Source organism: Colius striatus, chromosome 17 (assembly GCF_028858725.1).
Source record: "Colius striatus isolate bColStr4 chromosome 17, bColStr4.1.hap1, whole genome shotgun sequence".
Lineage (NCBI taxonomy): Eukaryota > Metazoa > Chordata > Aves > Coliiformes > Coliidae > Colius > Colius striatus.
The window spans coordinates 8,969,276-8,989,992 of NC_084775.1; the positions used below are offsets into that span (position 1 = coordinate 8,969,276).

The 20,717-nt window shown below is 41.1% G+C and overlaps 1 protein-coding gene across 2 annotated transcripts in view; it reads left to right on the forward strand.

The window, feature by feature from the left end:
• The first annotated feature begins 5,148 nt into the window (after nucleotides 1-5,148).
• Nucleotides 5,149-20,717, forward strand: part of ZDHHC8 (zinc finger DHHC-type palmitoyltransferase 8) — a 109,990-nt gene continuing 94,421 nt past the window's right edge. For both annotated transcript variants that reach the window (XM_062010246.1, XM_062010247.1), the window contains exon 1: nucleotides 5,149-5,318. In XM_062010246.1, coding sequence (XP_061866230.1) covers nucleotides 5,215-5,318 — 104 coding nt within the window. In that variant the 5' untranslated portion in view covers nucleotides 5,149-5,214. The remainder of the gene's footprint in view (nucleotides 5,319-20,717) is intronic.

Sequence of the window (20,717 nt, forward strand, 5' to 3'; positions counted from 1 at the left end):
GAATTGTGAATTAATTAGAATCTACAGCTACACATCAGCTTCATGACCACTGGTGTATTGTTCCATTATACACATTTCAGTGTGGAATACCTTTGCCTACTTCTGCCTCAGTAGACTGTCACTGCTGACTTAAGACCTGTTTGTATTTGAAAGACTTGTTTCTGTGATTCACTTGCCATAGTCTCCTGGTGAAATGCAACCCACATTGGCTCCATAAATACATTTGTAGAAATGCTTTTTTTGAAGTATTCATGGTGCACCTATGGTTTGTGAGTATGGTTTTGTTACGCTTTAACATGACAAACGTTTTTAAGTCCAAACAAGGTGCCAGCACAATTCTACATTAGATGTGACATACAGCAAATGTCATTTATTTTGTGAAAGGTGTCTGACTACTCAAGTATTTAATGAACTTTATAGTCTGAAACTTACTTTCAGCTCTCAAGGTGGAGAAGTCCAGCTTTCATTGTTGTTTATCAGTCTTGACTCTACAAATTTACATCAACTGATTCACTGTATTGTAAATATTAACTGTTGTGCCAAGATGTGCACTTGTGAGTTAGCAGAGAAGCTAATGGTGTCACAAGTTCGTGCCTATTCATGCTGTGCTGCTGTCCTCACTTCAAATAGCTGAAAGTACAGAGTTTTCTAATACTATCTTTCCATAAGAGTGATTATAACTATGTAAACATCAGCAAAGATGGTTTGGACATTAAAATGACTATTTTGTATTCTTTGAAGGATATTTCTCAAGATTATTCTACTAGGTATAATTAAAGTTACATTGCTTCATATAAATAGTGCTTATCAGTTCTAGTACCCTAATTTGTTTGCTGGTACATGAGCCACTGTTGGCTTTCTGAGTTTCAGCAGTGTTATCGAGTGATGTTCCTTCCCAGTGGAGGACAATTACACTTTATTAATGGCTTTAAACAGGGTGGTTAGTGAATCTTCAAAACTGCTCAGAGGCCTACATTATTGTAATGTAAATAGTTCCTCGTGGGGATGGCTTAGGATTCAGTCTCATAAGAAATGCCATTTCACGTGCCCCAGCACTGCAGTTCGAAATATATGCTATGTGATTTGTGGTCTAAGCAAGTTCCATTCCATGGAAAATACCTATTGGAAGAATCTAGAAAATTGTGAGATGTCTGTTTGTTGCTGAAAACTCATTATTAGGCAATAATTTCTTGATATCTCTAGTAAGAAGTGACTAAATGAAAATTGAGAGACTAACATTCCAATGGGTAACCTCATTGGCCTGGCACATGCCCAGAACTGCCTCGCCTTGCGTGGCCTTTTCGCCAGCACTATGCTGTGTGTGATGATCCAGATGTCCTCTGTCCTAAGCACTGCAAGTCTGGGGGAAAACCAGCTTTTACTAAACACCTAATTTTCTGATCCTTCAGAGTCTTGACAGTGACTCGGGACAGTCTGCAGGTCACCAGCTACATGGGCTGGCAAATGCATTTATTTTAGTAAGCAAACTCAGTGAGAAAAGTAGAAATATTTACTGTGGTCCTTCTTTAATGGCAACAGCTAATAAGAACTAGATTGCCCAGTGACCAATAAAAATTACAGGGATTTTGAGTGCTTCCAAGTCTGCAAAATAAAAGAATTCTCATAACTATGTAGCTGAGCTTTCCAGTTACCATTAGTGCCATTATTTGATATGAAAATTGCATGGCAATCAAGATTTCTTGATGCTTGCTCGGTCATGAGTTTCCTTTAATCTTACCAGCTCTGAGCATGGTACCCTGGCATGTAGCTCCAACAGCTTCTGTGGTTGGCCATATCTATTTGGGTAAAACCTCAAAGTAAAATCTTGCAAGAAGACATGCAATTACTAGCCATACTCTGCCAGATTATTTTTAGATTGTTCTTTGTAGCTGTATTAGTTCTTTGGGCAGTCATGAAATCTTTTCCTAAATCATGCTGCCATTGCTGTTTACCTCAGTGCTGCCAAAATCTTCTGGCACACTGTTATTAGGTAGTGTGAATCCAAAAACTACAGTCCTTGAAATGAAAGTGTTCCAGCAGAGCAACTCTGAGACATGTCTGTTCTGCTTTAGTCCAGTCCTCCTCAGGCATCCTTGCTATTTGAATGGTAAAACCATCTCAGGGCTTTATATACTTAGCTTTTAGAAGTGAGATGGGGTGTTGCTCAGCAGTGCTATTTGAAAACAGACCATTCTTAAGAACTGGAATGTTAATTGGAAGGAAACAAGGTGAACTGTGGGAATGGCTGGACATCACATTACATAATGTAATTCTTTCTGAGAGGTAATTACCATGTGCAGCACAAAATAAGTAATCTTAAAACACGGTTGAGCCTGACATTGTAGCCCTGTAACATGGAATGTCTCGGACCTCTCTTGGAAAGGCTGCACTCTTAGAAAGGGTGACTGCACTGTTCCACAGCAGAAGTGGCTTGATCCACAAGATGACTCTGCAGCCCAGCCCAGGCTTGCAGTGTTATCTTCAAGATCAGTTGAGGTCTGGAGATGCACCCATTTTTTTTGCTATGACAGCTACGAATTGTTATGCCCTGATTCCCAATACTTGTGCTGTTATCTTTAGTATCTGTTTATACAGGTGTTGTGTGACTGGGAGATTAAAAAAATACACAAAGTTGTTTGCTGCAGAGTTGTTTGCACTGAGCCCTCCAGTGGCTTAACAGATTGCCCCTCTAAGTTGGGGCTGTTCAAGGGAGACTGGGGAAGTATTAGTGTATCATAGTGATAAAGGGAAGACCATTGTGAAGGTCAAAAGGAGCGCTGGCAAAGCTGCCAGTGAGAAAGAGACTTCCTAGAGAGCTGAGGATCTTTATTGGTAAATACAACTGAAAGTAATGAAGTGCAGAGAGCAGAATAGGAATAGTCTCCTTAAGAATAATTCCCATATTCACATCAGGGAATGTTACTATCCCAGAAGGGATTTGTCCTTAAAAAGACTGAAATATAAATAACTCACCAACTTCTGACTATGTCTCTTAAAGTGACACATTAATAAAGTGATATATTATTGCTCCTTATCTCCTGCTAGAAACTTGGCAGAATACTTCTGGTACTCACCTAGAAAGGAAACTTGCACATCCAAGCTACAAATGCAGATCTGACTGTAACTTGGGAGAGATCTTTGTTACTACTTTTCAACCTTAAGAAATTCATTTGAGTTGGTCTCTTGCTATCCATTACAGGATGCTAACCAAAATTCTATAATGCTTCTTATGATAACATTTTCCGGTTTAAAATAGAAGTATCAGTGGAAAAATAATCAGGCTTCTGCTTACAAATGAAATTCTCTACCAAGATGTTGCTTGAGTGGGGAGGAGAGGAGGAAAAGGCTTGAACTGAAGAAAGTGATAGTCTCTGCTTATGTCATGCAAATGGTGCTAAACTAACTCATGACCTCAGTGTATTAGGTGTGCTCCTGAAATGTGTCTTCCAGCTTAGTTTTGTGGAAAAGGAATCCAGTTACCTACTTTTGAGACCAGACAGCAATATGCCTCAAACTGTGGTAAGTGATGGTGATGCAGAGATTTGCTTCCAAAGTACACTTTTGGTCAATAAAGTGATGCAGCTGTGCCTGGAGGCTTTCAGATTAGTATGGGGAGACTGGTTCTGTGTAAAGCTATTGACCTTTTGATTAGTTACAAAGATTTTAAGAATCATTTATTTCAAAACACTGGCATGACAAGCAGCAGTGAAGCATAGAAAGCATTCAATATCCTCTAAGCATTCAAAAAGAACTTAAGAAGATGCTGTCCCTCTCTTTTCCTCAAAAACCTGAGTCCAGGGTTCATTCTAAGCTGCTTTCTGGCTCCAGTCCTTTTTTGATAGAACATGATGTTTTAGAAGTTTTTCTCAGAGGACTAGAGAATGCTTTGCTTTGTTGTTTTGGTTTTTTTCATGAGGAGGTGCAGTTGTTAGCAAAAGCTGAGATTTCACATAACCATATGTCTTCAGGCTAGAACTTGCTGGATTTGCTTACATTCAAGCTGATGCTCACTTTTTTTTTTTGCAAACTATGAAGCTGAGAACCCTTACTTGCTTGTTGTTGTTGGGTTTTATTTCTTAATAACCGTAGGACTGCAGAGCTCATCTAGCCTCTTAAAATGGGAAATGATAATGTCTTTTCAAACCAGTATATACACCTAGAGCAGGCTTGCTTTTTAATAACACCCAACAGAAGCTGCAAATGTGGCCTTTGATGTCTCAGGCAGTGGTTACTTTATCTACATGTTGGCAGCTGCAAATGTGGGATTAGCTGAGGAAGAAAGGAGGAGGGAGGTAGCAAGCTGCAGCTCTTGGTCTTGGTTTCTAAACTTCCAAGTGGCCTTGAACCTTTGTGTCCTCCCATCAGAGGGCTGACTTCTGACTAAGCAGAGCTGCTGGGTGGTGGCCCCTGAATGTGAACAGAGGAGCCATTCACACACAGCTCTTCAGGAAGCTGTTTTGGTGAACTTTCTGATGTTACCTTAAATTACCTCTGATTTCTGCCTCCTGATGCTAGCGGACAGATTTTAAAAGAGCAGAGAACAGTGTAATTTCAGTCGTGTTTGCACTCAGTTATTCACCTTGGAATCGGTTACATTTGGCAAAGTGCAGCAGTTGTTCTGATGATTAAGAGGTAGGGGTTTATTCACTGGGCCAGCAATGCCCAATTTATGTCCAACTCGACTAGTTGTGCGTTTGCTGCAGGCCCTGATCCCGCAACAGCTTCTGCCGGCAGGAGCGTGGGGCTGCAGCGGTGCCGCAGCTCGCCGGGCCCGGCTCCGCAGCCCTGCTGTGCCGCCAGCTGTTACAACCGCTTCCACGTCCCGCAGCGACCCGTGCGGAGCGCAATAAATGGCCTTTTTCCTTCTTTTCCCCGTGTAAGGGCCGGCGCGGGAGGCAGCCCGTGCGCAGGGCGGCGGCGGCGGGCCCGGGGGTCGGTGCCGCGCCGGGGGCCGCGCTGCGCCAGCCGAACCCCGCGGGGCCGCGCCGCCTGCGCGCCCCCTCCCCCGGCGCTACCTTAAGGGGCTGGTTGACATCAGCCGAGTGGGCCGGGCGGGGTGGGTGGGATTTCCTGTGCTGGAGGTCAGCTGCTCCCGTCCCTCGCCCGTCCCCTCCCCGCCGCCCGGGTCCCGCTCGCCCCGCGCCGGAGGATCCCCGCATCCTCCCGGCTCCCTCCTCTCGGGTTGGATTTACATAGTGATGTGTAAGCTACAGGATGCCCAGCAGCACTGGAAAGAGGTTTAAACCTACTAAATACATCCCTGTCTCCACTGCAGCTGCCTTATTAGTGGGTTCGACTACTTTATTTTTTGTTTTCACGTAAGTACCGCTGTGGCGGAGGGGGGCTCGGGCTGGGGCGGCGCGGCGCGGCGCGGGGAGGCTGCTGACAGCTGCCCAGGCCCCGCCGCTCCCGCGCCCTGCCTGCCTCCGCTATTCCTTCTCGGCTTGGGTTTGCGGAGGCTTAACGCCGCTCCGTCTCGTGAAACGTGTCTGACAGTCAGATCCACCATTTCGTGGCACATAAACCCCGTCAGCCTCCCGCAGGCGCCGGCGGTGTGCAGCAAAGCCGCCGGTTCCCCGCAGCCCCCGTCTCCCCCGCCCGTGCCGGCGGGGCCGGGGTGCGGGAGGGAAGCGGCGGCAGCCACAGCCGCCCCGGTGCCGGCCGGCGTCAGTCCCCCCGCTCTGGTATCTGGCCACGGTCCCTCCCGCTTCAGGAGGGAGAACTGGCCTTTCCGCGGATCTCTCGTGCCTTTCGGGGTTTATCCGGCAGAGCCTTTTGAGGTGGAAGGAATCCTGTTGTGAGCATTGAGGATTCTACATGTTTTTACGTAACTGCCCCTAAAAGCCTGAGGATCTAATGAAGAAATTTAGATTTGGTTCTGAAGGAGGGAGGGGGAAACTTTTCTTTTCCCTCCCTGTTTCCTCTCGTTCCCTTTTCCTTTAAATGCAAAATCGAGCTCTGGCGGTCAGCTTGCGGATCTCGCCTAGTTAGATTAATATGTGAGTGGTGTAGTGCTTTGGCTTTCTGTTTTCTCTCTATATAAACTTGAGTTATGTGGATCGCTAACCCTTCCTGTGCTGGGGTAACGGCAGCTGCCCTGCGGAGGCGATGCCGCGTTTTCGAGAGATGCTACAGAACTGCTCTGAAACGAGCTTTGACTAAGCTGATTTTGGGAAAGGTGGAAAGATCGCTGTTGGAGTTTAAGATTTATCATTTCGCCTATTTTTAACTTGTTTTCCTTGTTTTGCCGTTGCTAATTTTTAACAGAGCTGAGTGAAGCTGTTAGAAGCAGAAGGCTGTGTAACAGTGGGAGCATGTGTCTGTGTCTTTATCCTTGGTCTGGCTGCAGTACGATTCTTAGTGTTTCAAAATGCTTGTTACTGGTACTGTAATTTTAAAGTAGGATTTCAAAATAAAATCTAACTGTTGTTTTGTCTGGTAGTTTCTTAAATTGGAACAGGTTTTGACACCGAGTTATGCTCTTGGTTTAATGTGACTTGATATCTTGTTGCTTGTTTTTAATACACTTGAGAGGAAGCGTTGGTAAATCTGTTCAGGACATTCTGCTGTTTCAAGAACTGGTACAAGCCCCAAGAACTGGTATAAGCTCATTATTCATCATTTGGGCATCTCATTAGAGTTTGGTGCTCATGGGCAAACACAAGACAGAAGTTGGCTCCTGTGATAAACTTGGTTGACGCTGATGTTATGAATATTTTTTTTAAATGGTTTCATAGGAAGAAAAAAAAAGGGGATCCAGTGCCACTATTTATTTTTCCTGCCTTTTAAGCAATGGATGCATGTTACATTTGTTTTGGAAACTGTATATTTGCACATAATACTTCTAAGGTAGAGCTGCAGATTGACCTGTGATGTAAGACTTTCCTGGTAACACAGTTGTTGAAACATCCTTTTGGCAGCACTGCATGAACCAAGAGCTTTGGTTTAGAACTTGTTACTGTACGGAAGAAACAATTTGCTTTAGTCTGTTACTGAATCTCAAATGTAACTGTGCTCCCTCTGTTATCAGTGAATAATCACATACAAAACAAAGTATTTTTAGGATCTCTCCATATTGTAACTTGGCCTGTGCATCTTGAAGTGTTAGTAGATTTTTTTGAGGACTGTCCCAGACATACGTTCTCTGCTGCTGCCAAGTCTTGTGTGTAATAAAAGTAACACATAATTGAGCAACTGTTGTCAGGCAGTATCTGAAGTCTTGTCCATTCAAAAAATACTCAGATAAATTTGTATGGAATTGCTGTTGATTTTCATCCTGAGCAGTTTAGTAACATCTATCTTTGCCTTGAAATTGAAGCAGGTAGTATGCATGAGATTAGTCTCTTCTGTACGGTGCTGGGCTTTTCCCCCCTTTCCTGAGCATCTCTATTTTTTTTCTTTTTCCACAGTCAGTATTTTGTGTCCTGAAGATCTTTTTGTTGTGATGTGTTATTAAAGGCTGAAATAGACTGGGATTTTCAGGGATGTTGTTTTGCACAACTCTTGAGCAGATCTCTAATATGCAGCAGTTGAGGCCCTGGCTTAAAATTGCTTGAAGCAGTGTTGATGATACAATCCATGCTTGCTTGTCGTGGCACAAGAACATTTTCAGATAAGATTTGCACATGTGTTTATTAATTCCTTATTTGTGTAATTAAGCTCTAAATCAGCTACATGTGTTAGTGAACTACCCTGGATAAATAAATACATGAAATTGATGGTGGATGGGACTTGGATATCAAATTTTGGGTGCAGATCAGCTCAAGTGGGACACTGGGGACTTATGTGACTTCAGTGCAGGTTGAAGTATGTGGAAAAATCAGGTAATAACTTTCTTTTTTAAAACCAGTTACTGAACAGAAAAAAATTAATCCTTTCAGAGCACTGCAAACATTTCTGAGTAACGATTGAAAGCCAGAGGCCCTGACTTGGCTTTCTCCCTGGACATGTCTGTAGGCTCGAGCCACATGTTGCAAGTGTATTCTGCTGGATGAAAAGCTCTTTGAACTTGAAGGCTGGGGTTAGCTTTTTAGCAATGGAGTCTTTATTTGTAGTTTTTGTCCAAACACCTTTGCTAAACAGCAGCACATAAAGAGTGTTTGAAATACACAGTATCTGCTGTTACTTCATGGTGGTGTTGATCAGTGGTGCTCTTAGACTTTAAATTGGGAAAATTCCATTATGAATTGTCCTTTATTCTTTTTCTTGAACTATTTAGGATTCACTGTATTGCTGTTATAGCCCTCCTGATTTTTATGAGGGTGAACTAAACTACTTAACTATGAAGATTATTGTCTGGAAAGGCAATCTTTGTTGCCTTTGTATTTCTGTTGCCTTATTGCAGGCTTTTAGTCTTCTTTGCGTGTTCCTTTAATAATAAATATAAATGTGTGAGTGGGTGGTCTAATTTGTCACAGTAGGAGAGTAAACAAGCATTAACTGTAAGCATTATGAAGAAACATATCCATAATGTTATATATAATGATTAGGTTAATTTACTTATATGAATTAATCAAATGGCATAATGAAGGAAGAACAAATTCATCTTGACATTGCAAGAATACAGAGTGATTCAGTTACTGCAGACCTGAACTTCTACCAAAACCTTTTTTCTTCACGTTTCTCACAAGACTTTTTGTTAGAGGTAACAATTTAACCTATTTCAGTGAAGTCTGGGCTCTTATGCCTTGGACTACCAGCTGCTGTGATGTAAACCTTAGTGTGTTCATTCAAAGAACCTAAGTTTTGAGAACTTCTCACCTTATTTGAGGTTGTGTAACTTCAGTATGAATGCAGCTCAGCTCTCAGGAAGAATAATGCTTACTGACATCACGTCACCCAATGAACTGTTATGGTTAGACTGAGTGATCTTAAAGGTCTTTTCCAAATGAAGTGATTCTATGATTCTGTGATTATTCTGGAGCTGTTTAAATTGTGCTACTTACTGTTGGGTTTTTTTTAGTGTGGAGAACCTCTGAGTTAGTTAAGCAGCTGCAGCAAGCTAAAAGCATAAGGCTTGAAGAAAAAACTGTGGCTCATTTTAGTAAGGAGAAAAAAACTCTTCATTCTCTCACTGAGAATTGTAGACTAGAAATTTCTGATAATATACCCATTTTGTGTTTTCTGTAGCATGCAGTCACTGAAGCATCTTTGAAGTATGGCAGAAACATGTAATTCACAGCAAAGGTCTGGATGCCACTGCTTTCTTGATATAATGGTGGTAATGCTGTTGTGTATTATTTCCTTAAATAGGATAATAAAATGGGTGATTTTCTGGGTGAAGTGAAGGCACAAAGAAGGTGAAAACTCATTCAGTCAATACTGAAAATAAGCCTTACAACTTTGTTCTGAGAAGTCATAATGGGAGGTAATCATAGATACACACCACAGACATGCAGTTGGCACTCTAATGCAGACTGTGACTCTGGGGAATTTAATATCAATAACCTTCAGGAAACAACTGAGAAGTGATAAATTGGTGTAGAAGAGCAACTCAAGTTGAAGTCACAGTAGGATTGGAAAGCAAATAGAGAAATAGGCTGCAACCTTGCTATTTTGGTGCTAGAAGGAGAGAGAATGTCTGGTAAACTGTACTCATTAGCAGGACTGGTGGATTTACCTTAGTAAGCGGGAAAACTCGGCTTAACTCATCAGTGTTTAGAAAATGTTTGGTATTCCCCCATATTTGTATCTCATGTTACTGTATTTTATGAACTAGAAAGACTCAACATTTCTGCAGTGACTTAACCATACATGTTAGCCATCTATGAATTCAGAGACATTTAGATTATGCTAAATGCACTTCTTAAATGATAAGCACTCCCCACCCACCCACTATCCACCCCTGCAGTGGTCTGATCCTGCACTGGAATAGCCCTAAAATAAATATGTTATTAACATTTTAAATGGAAAGCATTCTAGATGGTAGTTAATGGAAATATATGTATAGCTAAAACTCTTGAACTATCTATTAGCTCTCAACCTCCTGACTTGTACGTGTTCATAGTTCAAAAAAGGGAAAAGCAGTTGTCTGTGTTTTTGACTTGAGTCTGTTTAGTCACTAGCAAAGGTTGTCTAACAGATGATCGTCTTTGCTTTAGTGATTTTGATTTGTATCCAAAGATGATGTTCTTACCTAAAGTGTTTTAAGGAGTTCAGTGAAGTCCAGTTCCAGATGTTGAGATGTTGTATTAGCTCACATTGTGTAATCTTGATATGATGATGGACAACATGAATTCTGCCTTGGAGCGTGATGTCACACCCTTGTATGGCTTGGCCTTTGCCTAATGACATGCCGAAGGCTGCTGGTGGATTTGGGTGTAGCTTTGGTGACAGTTGCCTGATGTAGGATGTCAGAAGTTGAAGATTTACGGTAGTGTGTGTGGAAGCAGATGGAAGCATCACCACTCTGCTTATCCACTTCCCCCTCCTACAAGCTGAATGGTCATACCAGATATCCTTGTGGTTCTGAAACCCTGGCAACGCAAAGCTCATCTTTGCCTATTTCTAGCCATTCTACGGTATATGCTATTGATAGTCATAATACTAAACGTGAAAAAGAACAAATTCTCCCTTCTGGAACTTTCTTTCCAAACTGTACTTCAGTACTTGGAGTTTGTTGCCAAATCAAGGAATTGCTGAAACTGGTAGGGAGCAGCTTCACAACATCTACATTCTCTGCCAACCATGGAGGTGACAGTATAGAGAGGGAAAAGGGTGTGCAAAAAAAGTTTGCATTGGTTTCATTATGTGAATTTCAAACCAACTTCACAAACAAACACTGATTTTAAGTAGTGCAGTTCAGCCTCCTGAGATATCTTAATGTTTTCCATCTGAAATGCATCTTTACTTGCAGGTTTTCCCTGTCTGCTTTACTTGAGATGCAGAAAAGGTGAAGCTTGACCTGAGTCATCTCAGTTGTCATGTCTGTCAGCTTCTGAAAATATTTATTCTTGTTATGACAAGGCAGTGTCCTTTTAAGCTGTGGCAATTCCATCTTGGTATGTAATTTTTGTAAAGAAGACCTAGACAAACTTGTCGTGCAAGATAAAAAGACAGGCAATCTCAACAGGAAAATCCATTTAACTGAAGTGTGAAAAGTTTGTTGTTGGTTGGTTTGATTTAATGCTGGAAGAGTGGTCAACTTTACTGCTTTTCAAAAGTTGATTCTATCATCTTTGTTTCAAGGGGATCAGCAAAGTTGGCAGTAGAGGACACTTTTGAAAGCTATTAAAATTAAGTCCTTTAGAAAAAAACCCACCAACCCTATTTATTATCAACAGGATGTTTTTTTGTTGCTGTACTTTGGGAGAGGGAAAAGAAGAATCGTCTTTGTTGTAAATGTAAATAGCTGGATGTCTTCAGCTGTAGGATGTACAGCTATCTGCATGCAGCCATCACAGTGGCATTTCAATGCTGACTGTAGATCTAGTTTTAAAGGCAGAAGAGCTAATGCAAATGAAGTTATTCCTGTGCATGGGCCATCCACAGCTGTAGTCAGTGTGTGATTTATGCCAGCAGCAACCTCCTTTCTATTTTTTCCTAATGAGCAGAGATTAAGGATGCATGGAAATAGGAATGAGAGAGTGTCACAACTAGATCAGACTGGGCCTCCCAGCCTTTGTACATGAATATACAAGCAATTTCTATATTTTGGTTTGAAGTCCTTTTCAAGATGCAAATGTAAATGCTGTCTGTTTGTCCAGGTGTGCCACGTGTGTGCTTTTATAAATAGAAGCAATCTACACTATTGTTCAAATGACATCAGAGCTCAATTGTTTAGTGACAAACTAAGGGATGCTACTGTTCAAACACAAATAACAGAGATAGACACGTGTGCTAACCTCGGAGGTCTGAGTTTTGAGGTTCATTACCTGGGACAGTTATTATATACATTACGTACATATTATATAAGGGTATAAGTGTAATTATACACTTAACATTTTGGTGTTAGCACATTATTCTGTTATTAGCAGCTTCTTTGCTGAAATCAACTCTAGGACCCTGTGGCATGGGGATGGAGGAGAAGAAGCACTGATTCAACTTTTAAGATATGCTTGTGTAACCGGTGCAAAATTGGAACATTGATTTACTGTCCTCTGATTTGAGCCCATAGATCCAACACTTTTCTCACTAATCCAAGAGTAATGTTCAATTTGGCTGCACTGTTACAGAGCTACTATTAGTTGGATCATCTGTCAGCGTGAGTTGCTAATGAAATGGAAAGGAAGAGGCATGGCGTTTGACATAGGAAGTGCAGTTTTTAAGGGAAGTTTTGTATTATTCTTTCGCAAAGATACCATAGATTGGAAAACTGAAGTTGACCTCGGTATTATCTTGCTGTAGGAGAGACAGTTTTGGGGATCCTTGCCTGGTGCTCGTAATAATTAATTCAAATAGTACACCACAGCATAGTGTGTACTACATAAATCTTCAGCCAGTAATCTGTGTCCAGAAAGAGGATTTAATTAGTCCCTGATTGTTCCTCTGCAATTACTAATGCAATTTAGCTTGGCTTACTTCAAAGCTGTCCAAAGTGCCTAAAATTCTGAGCTCTAAACCTATTATGCAGACATTAGTGGGTACTTGGCTCTGTTTTTCTCAGGATGGATATTTTGGAATAAACTGTACAGTAACCCATACTTAGATGTTGCAGTGGTTACCATGGTTTTTTGTTTAAAAGTATAAACACAGAATTTATGGTGTTCAAATGTGGAATCCTTATGAAATATCTGTACTCTGCTGCTGCGTGTTGAGATCATTCCATAACAAAGGACGGTAGAGCCAGGTGCAGAAGACCTCTTGAATTTTAGAAACACTAAGGTGACTGTTTCCAGTGTACATGTACACAATTTGTTATGTACTTTAATATTGTGTGAAGTGCCATAATTAGGAAATGATGCCTTTTGTTCAAGAGGACAAGCTCTGTGGAGCAAGCAAGGCAGGCAGTATGAAGATGGGACTACATGAAATACAAATTGTTGTTGAGCCACATAGAAAATGACACCAGTACTTTTTTTATGAAGGAGAGTGTTCATATGGGTTGACTACTTAATAATTCCCATGGAAATAAAGTTTGCATGTGCCACTTTGAAATGACTGCTTTCCAGAAAACCCCTAAATGCACTCAGACTAAACTTAATCATAGAATATTCTTAAATGAACAAATTACTTTTTAAGTTGGAGCCTAACAAAGCAAACTTGAAACTCCTTAAATATATAAGGGCTTTCATAAATGAAGTGAGACAAAGCCTTACTCTCTCAGGATGCCTAAAACTAAATTGGCATTTACATTAGCTGTCTTTCATGTCTTCAGGGAAATAATCCAATGTAATATCAATACCAACACAATTTAAGTGCAGTGCTGGGAAAAAGGAAAGCGTGGATGTTTCTATAAACAGGCTTCATTTTAATTTAAGCTGAGGTCAGTCACAGAAATGCTTCAGAATTCAAAGGTTGAGGTTAAAACTTCTCTGCCTACTCTGATCCCAGTTGAATGGGAGAGGCAGGTATTTTCTTAAGGGAAAACACTTCCTCTCCCCCTTTTCAGTCAGTTCAGTTACAAAAGTTATTTGGGATTATTTTCATTGTGTATAACCTCCCTCTCAGTTTTTTTTCCTCATGAGCAAGATCTCATTTTGCCTGTTTAGCTTTCTCTGAAGATTAATGTTTGCCCTAGCAATAAGACTCTCCAGATGTGTTATGATCTAATAACTGAGCACAGTGGTTAACCCTTGTCTGCTGTCAGCAGCTTGTTGAACCACCTCCCAGCATTTGATTACGTAGGTTCTTGGCTGCAAGCAGCAGGAGCCATTAGTTGTGTAGGCGGGAGAACTCTCTCTCCGTTGGGTTTGTGTCTGGCATTGGGCTCGGGAACCGATGCTTAGAGACTTGCCTCTGGAACCACACTGTTAACTTGGCTTCTTCTCCAATATCCCAAGGCACAACATGGAACAGAGATTTGGGGATGTCTGTGTGATCGTCTTTGTGTGGTCAAACCTGTGCCTTTGACCAGTTACTCTTGGTGCTTGCTTTCTTTTCCTTTTTTTAAAATTACCTTCTCATTTCTCCCTTGTAGGATGCCTAACCCTCACATCTCTGCTCCTTGAAGATTTTGCAGCAAGCCTTGCCTTATCACCTGGCCACAGGGAAGCAAATTACTTTTCTAATGACTTGCTCCTTGAATGCAGGCTGAGGCTTGTGGTTAGAGTTGGCAATCTAGGTTCATTTTTAGGGATTGTGCAGACATTATCTCTGTCCTTGTGGTTTTCATCTGTGGCTTGCAAAGGTCTCTATCATAGAGTTGGACTTTGGCCTGGCAGGGCTAATTTTTGTTGTGTATTACATGGCATGTAGCCCTGATATTGCTGTGGTTAAAAATTATGAGCAAGCCCCCAAAGGCATGAACTCTTTCCTGTATATGCTCATTCTAAAGACTCTTGTCCCGTTTCTTATATGCTGTCTAGGTGACAACTGGAATTCTCCATTCTCACAAATTTAATGGATGACAAATGTTAGTCTGGTCTCTGCCTCTGGATCAGCTCTGTTTCCTGCCTGCCTTTACTCATAACTTCTGCAGTTGGCTTTGAACCAGGTTAAACGCTTGAGACGGTTTGAGAAGCCAGTGCTGGTACAGGTAGAGACATAACAGGGAACAGGACATGCATGTTAACCCTGCCATGTAGTTACAGATCAGTTACATAACACAGTTACAATTTTGTATCCTAATTCACAGGGTCACTGCTTCTGATCATATTCTTTACCTCTGATTCACGGTATGCTAATTACTCTGCAAAGAACTGAGTACAAGCTTGTGTAGTAGTGCAGCTCGGGAGAGTTTTTATTGTGGTCAGTGCACAAATAGGCTGGCTTTGCACATACTGCGCTTGGTGTAAATGCTTATCAAGTCTTCATGGCAAAAGCAATAAACACACAAACCGTCACTGGATCTTTTTCTTCTAATGACTGAGTTTTGATAATTCTGTAGGAAGAGATATATAAAATGGCTGATTCCTGAGACGTAGTGTGAATCAAGCTGAGGGATGTAGCAAACCACTGAATCTGATGAGGTAACTTCTAGTTTTTTGTACAGAAGTTACAGCATCTGCAGCAGCAGCAGAGGGGATTAACATTTGTAACAGACATTTCTAAGTGCAGAGACAACGCACGATTCAAATAACTGGACTCGCTGGGTGTGGCTATTGAATCAATGTGGTTTTTTTTTTTTATTTACTTTTTTAAACATTGCAGAACAAAACTTCTGGTTCATGTCCAGACACAGAATTGTGTCAAGAGTTCTTTGTGTATTTTCAGAAAATGGCATTTGACAAACACGCTGCAACGTTAGTAAGATACAAGCTCTTACATGTGACATAGAATTTGGCCCTGTTGATGATAAACTGTTTTCAACAGGTTGGGAAACACCTGCCTTTCTTCTCTTCTTAGCTGAGGAAGACTAGACAGAATGTAACGTGATGTTTTGTTTCACATTTGTGCCCTTTCTGGTAGGAAGCTTTGAGTGTGGTCACAAGCCTTCATGAGACTCTTCCTGAATTACATGTGACTACATGTGATTCTTGTTTGGGAGCTGTCCAGGAGACACTATTACTCAGTCAGAGCACAAGGCCATAAAAGACAGAGACCTGGGAAAATGCTTAGGTGTGTATATGTATGCATATGTATTTAAAAGTGACTTTGTGGTTAAGGCTGTTATTGGGGCCACCAAGTTCCTGGGCTCAGGTCATAATCCTGCAAATAGCTTTCTGTACTCTCTCTGGCAAGTCACTTAAGCCTTCTTCTGCATTAAGTGCAAGAATTTATTGGTGTCTGTTTCTTATACTGGTAGTTATTTGGGGCAAAACTGTGCCATAGCTCATGGTGAAGCCTCTGTCCCTTTGGTCTTTAGCAGTGTAACTCCTGAATTAGATTGTCAGTGCCATCATCCTATTCCTTAAGGAGGGAAGCTGAGGCAGGGTACAACTGGAGTATTGGTGTTTAGGAAGTTTGGCACATATGTGCCAACTCTAGGCCACTGTCCTGTGAGCTCAAGTCTCAATGGAAACCATTCTTTCAGAGGAGGCTTCTGAGGATTTATTCTAGAGTTTATTCTAGAGTTTCTCTCTATCTAATGTTAGTTTGGGCCATCCTCAAATGCAAGGGAATGTCATGCAGCAGATCTGTTTTGTTCCTTTAACACTTTAATCTTCACGAATGTATGAATGTGGGGTTACATGTGCTAAGACTTCATTGTCTTTAAAAGTTTAATGGTAACATTGTGGTCTTTAAACTTTCATTTATATATGTCACTCCACAATGGCTAATTACTTTTGCCAAATATTTTTTCTTGCATTGTGTTACGGAGACTGGTGGGATAGAGCTAAACATGATATCCATGGTTCAAGAACTGAAAAATTAATGATTCCTTTTCTTGCCTGCTATGTTTGATTTATAATTCATATCTGATGGAACAGAAATGCACTTCTGAGCCAGCTATCATATTTCCATTTACTATCTAGGTGGTTTATTTTAATTCTTCCCTTGGTGGATGTTGAGGGTTTGTGAAGTTTGGGCCCTAGAGTGCTCCTGAAGAAGGTGGTTGCCAGACCCACTTTTTCTTCACGTATCATTTCCTTCAGACTCTTTATCCTTTGTAATGTCTGGCCCCAGGAGTTGAGTTGAGCCCAAACTGCAGAGCTGCTGTAGCAGCCTGCTGCTATGACCCTTGACTTTCAGCATAACCTGAGTGCCTGGTTTACACTTTCAGAGACACTTGACTACAGAAATAAATGGAGAAGTTTTTAAGCAGCTACTTACCAACAGTCTCCATCTCAAGGAGAGACAGATCTGGACTCTTCACTAACCCCTTTACACAATACATCTCTCACTTCGTGTGGAACTTCTGAGTGGTTTTTTCAGTCACTCCAGACCTTCCTGGGCTGTCTGTCTCCCTCCTGTCTAGCTCTTATGCTGGGTTTTTTTGCTATTCTCAGTCTATCTCTTGACAGCTGACCTCCAGATCAGTCTGTTCAGGTGGATAAAGGCTTCGTGCCCAATATGCACACACAGGATGACCAACTGTTCTTTTACCTTTTGAAATGAAGAATAGACAAAAAGGATTCAGGGTTATGAGATGCAATTCAAACTCTAATCCTGTCTGTTGAGCTGGACTGGCTTTTATGGGTTGATGCAACATTTTTTTCTGTATGGAAAGTGGAACTGCTCACAATGAGTCACTGCCTTTATTGTGATTGACACACGTTTGGTATGCTCTTCAAAGACACTGACCAACATTTCTCCTTTCCCACTAGGAAGTTCTGTATCCCTAGTCTGTGAGTTTACTTGATCCAGAACAGTAAGCAGCATTGGGTCTGGTCAACAGGGAAAGTGTCTGCCAGTTACGTTGTCCTCTCAGGGACACAGGAGAGCCCTGTGCAGTGATGCATTGGATTCTGCTGGGTGTTTGTTTTGTGATGACTATGCTTTATGCTTTTGTTTCCATCTTTCATGATGGTGTTATTTATTTTTGTTTCTTCAACTGCTTTGGAAATGAGGAAAAGCTATTTTCAGTGTAATATTCACTCGGCATTTAAAAAAAAATGTCTTTTTTTGCCAGTTTTCTTCTTGGTTCCCCTAGAAATACTTTCCTATTGGACTGCTTCTGCCATTGTGTATGTTGTGATAGTCTCCAAACAGCATGCTACGCATGTGTGATGGGCGGATGCCTGCATGTCTGATGAGGGATTGACTCCCCTGGGCATGCAAGTCCTGCCAACTCTTCACTTAGCAAATGTAAGGTTTTAATATACATTCTTTCTTTTAGTCCCAGTTGGGCCTCTTCTTTGGATGAAGTTTCTTTGGAGCAAGGAATGATGTGCTGTGTTTGTTAGTTGTTGGGTTTTGTGTTTTTTTTAATAGTAGAAAAGATAGTTAAAAGTCTGCATCTAATTCAGACTTCTCCCCTTAGTTTCCTTCTCACTCTTTCTTACTGTGCCTGCCTAAATAAATTGATGAAGCTGTGTAAGGATTGCTTAGATGGGATTAAGCTGGTCTAAAGCTGGAACCTGATTCTGATCTCCAGACAGTTTTCATAGTGATTAAAATCTCACTGCAAATGATTATTCGTAGGTGTTGAAGTGACTGTGTGCTTGGTATAAATCCCTTGAAGGGCTGCTGGTCCCCCTGGATCACTCTCTTACCAGCTATTGTGAATTAATCTTGAAACAGATGAGGATTTCTTTCATTTTATGCTTATCTTTATGTTTAGGCAAGGGAAACGTATCTAAGAAAGAAGCTGCAAAGTGTAAGGGAAGTTCTGACTTCTGTGCAGTGATACAGAAGGGATTTATACTTTTTCCAAGAACTAGCACTTCCCAGACTTCACCTGTGGTACTGTGAAGACAGTCAAATACATGACTTAAAATGCAGTCATCTATTTGAAATCTACAGTTCTTTATTTCAAACTAAAGAAAATTGAAAGAAAAAATCCATATCCCTGAGGGGAAGTACTGCATGTTCAGGTCTTTTGCCATGGTCTATTTTATTTATAAATATGAAAAAAGTTAAAACTGTTTCTGTTCTAGAGCTATGGCTGGTCAAGTGTTCTTGTGTCATTCTCCCTCAATGTGACAATAATCCAAAAAGCATACTTCTGTGCACAAGGTTTTGGGTGCATTATATTGTAAATGTATATCTGGAAATGAACGATCAATCTCCATTTTTTGATGAGCCTTAAAGGAAGATTCAGACACAATAAGCCAGACTTGTTTAGTGACAGTTCAGCATTGCTTCACTTGCCACGTATGATCACCCTATCAAGAACTGCATCCTGCTGCGATGACAGTTTGCTGGAAACTCTCCACAGATTCATTGGAAGTTGGCTGAGCCCCAGCTTCACAAATTAGTGGTCAGAAGAGACTGTTTGTAGGGCACAAGTCGATCCTATTTGTAGTGTTGATTTGATTCTTTTTTTTTTTAATTAACACTTTAAAAAGTGTGTTGGCAAAGTGCCAAAAAGACAAGACTATGACAAAGCAATGATGGTGACAATAACAAAAAAGAAGCCCTTTTGACCTTCATCATCCCCAGCTGCACCACCAAGGTCGGTTGAACAAGTTGCAAGGAAAACAGTGTTTGGTAATTTTTTCTGCATATGAACTACTTGGGTTTTAATAGCTCTTAGCAAGCACTCTTCAGGAAAATTATCTAATGTGTGAGAGTGCAGCGATGGCTCACTCTGATTTATGAAATTCCTCAGAATTTCCAGTGTGATTTTGTGAATCATGTTAATGTGGCTTCTTCAGATGTGACTCAAGTATCTTCCATTTGCACGGCTTCCTTAATAGCTTCTATGTCACGATCTGGGGGTTGTTGGAGTCCAAGCTAGGAGTTTCATTCAAGCACAAGACACAAACATACATCAGTCCTTGTGTGTCTGGAAGCTGCTGATGAAGATGAGCTCAGTGTTGGAATGGCTGCTGCTGCACCGGCTGTAAACTGTCTCCCCATAAGACCTGGCTGCAGGCATTACTACTTAACCTCAAAAGTCAGCTGCATTAATTCTGACTAGCTGTTTAAAAGCCTTGTCTTGTTATAGAAATCTTAGTGTTTTCTTTTGGTTTTAACACCTGTTGAATCCTGGTTTTTGGTTATGGGTTGAGATTTTCAGAATAAACGTTGCAGAGAGTCTTTGCCTCTCCTCTGGGGACAAGAAAAGGTTTAAAGATGTGGAGCTGCATACACTGTTATCCATGTAGTACAGCAATGAATTCTGAAACATTTACCAGAGTTTTCCAGGGATATCTTTGGGTAACTTTGGCATCTATACCCTGTTATTGGAGAGATGAGTACACTGGAAAGAACGAGCAGGAATAACAATCGTCTGTCAATGTCAATAAAAGTGACTAGGTCAAAAGCTGTGTGAAAAATGGGAGTTTCCAGAGCAGAAATACTAAAGCCTAGTTCACAGTTTTTTCTTTTCTTACCCTGAAGCACTTTATCATAATTACCTTTGCTCATACTACACCTGTCAAGAGATGACATTTAGGCACTAAACTCAGTAGGTGTGACAGCAGTGTATTTCACCCTACCAAAATGGAAGTGGCATGTGTCCATCTTCTAATGCTTGCCCTGATCTGATAGCTTGGAGGGTTTTTTTTCCTAAACTAGAGATAATGCCAAACAGTAATATTTTAACAGTTTCCCTTTTGTCTAATCTTCCTGGTAACATATTTGTAAATGATTTCCATATTCTGTGTACAGATGTACAAGTGTGTCATCTTGGCACTGGTTTTGCGTGGTGCCAAAAGATCTGGTGGGACTGCCCAGAGCCATCTGATCTGAATGTCTTGGGCAGGGTTAGGTCTCAGTAGAGAAACTTTGCTATAAAACCTATGGTATGCATGTAAGCACGGGCTGTGTTCACTGTGAACAGCTGATCCTGGCTTGTAGTGAGCATACTGTGATACCAAGACCAAGTAACCGTCAAGAGAAAGGAGTTGCCAGACTTTTTCTGAACATCTGTTTAGAAATAATTATTCAGCTGTTTTTCAATGGTGAAGGTATGCAGAGGTAAGTAGATACTGCCTATTTTTGCTAAGCCTTACAGGGTTTCCCTTCACTCACTAGTATGTTTTTAAACCTGACTAGTTCCTTTAGTCAGATTCACCTTTTGTATATAAATACCTGCTGAAAATACCTGCTCCTTCACAAACACTGTGTCA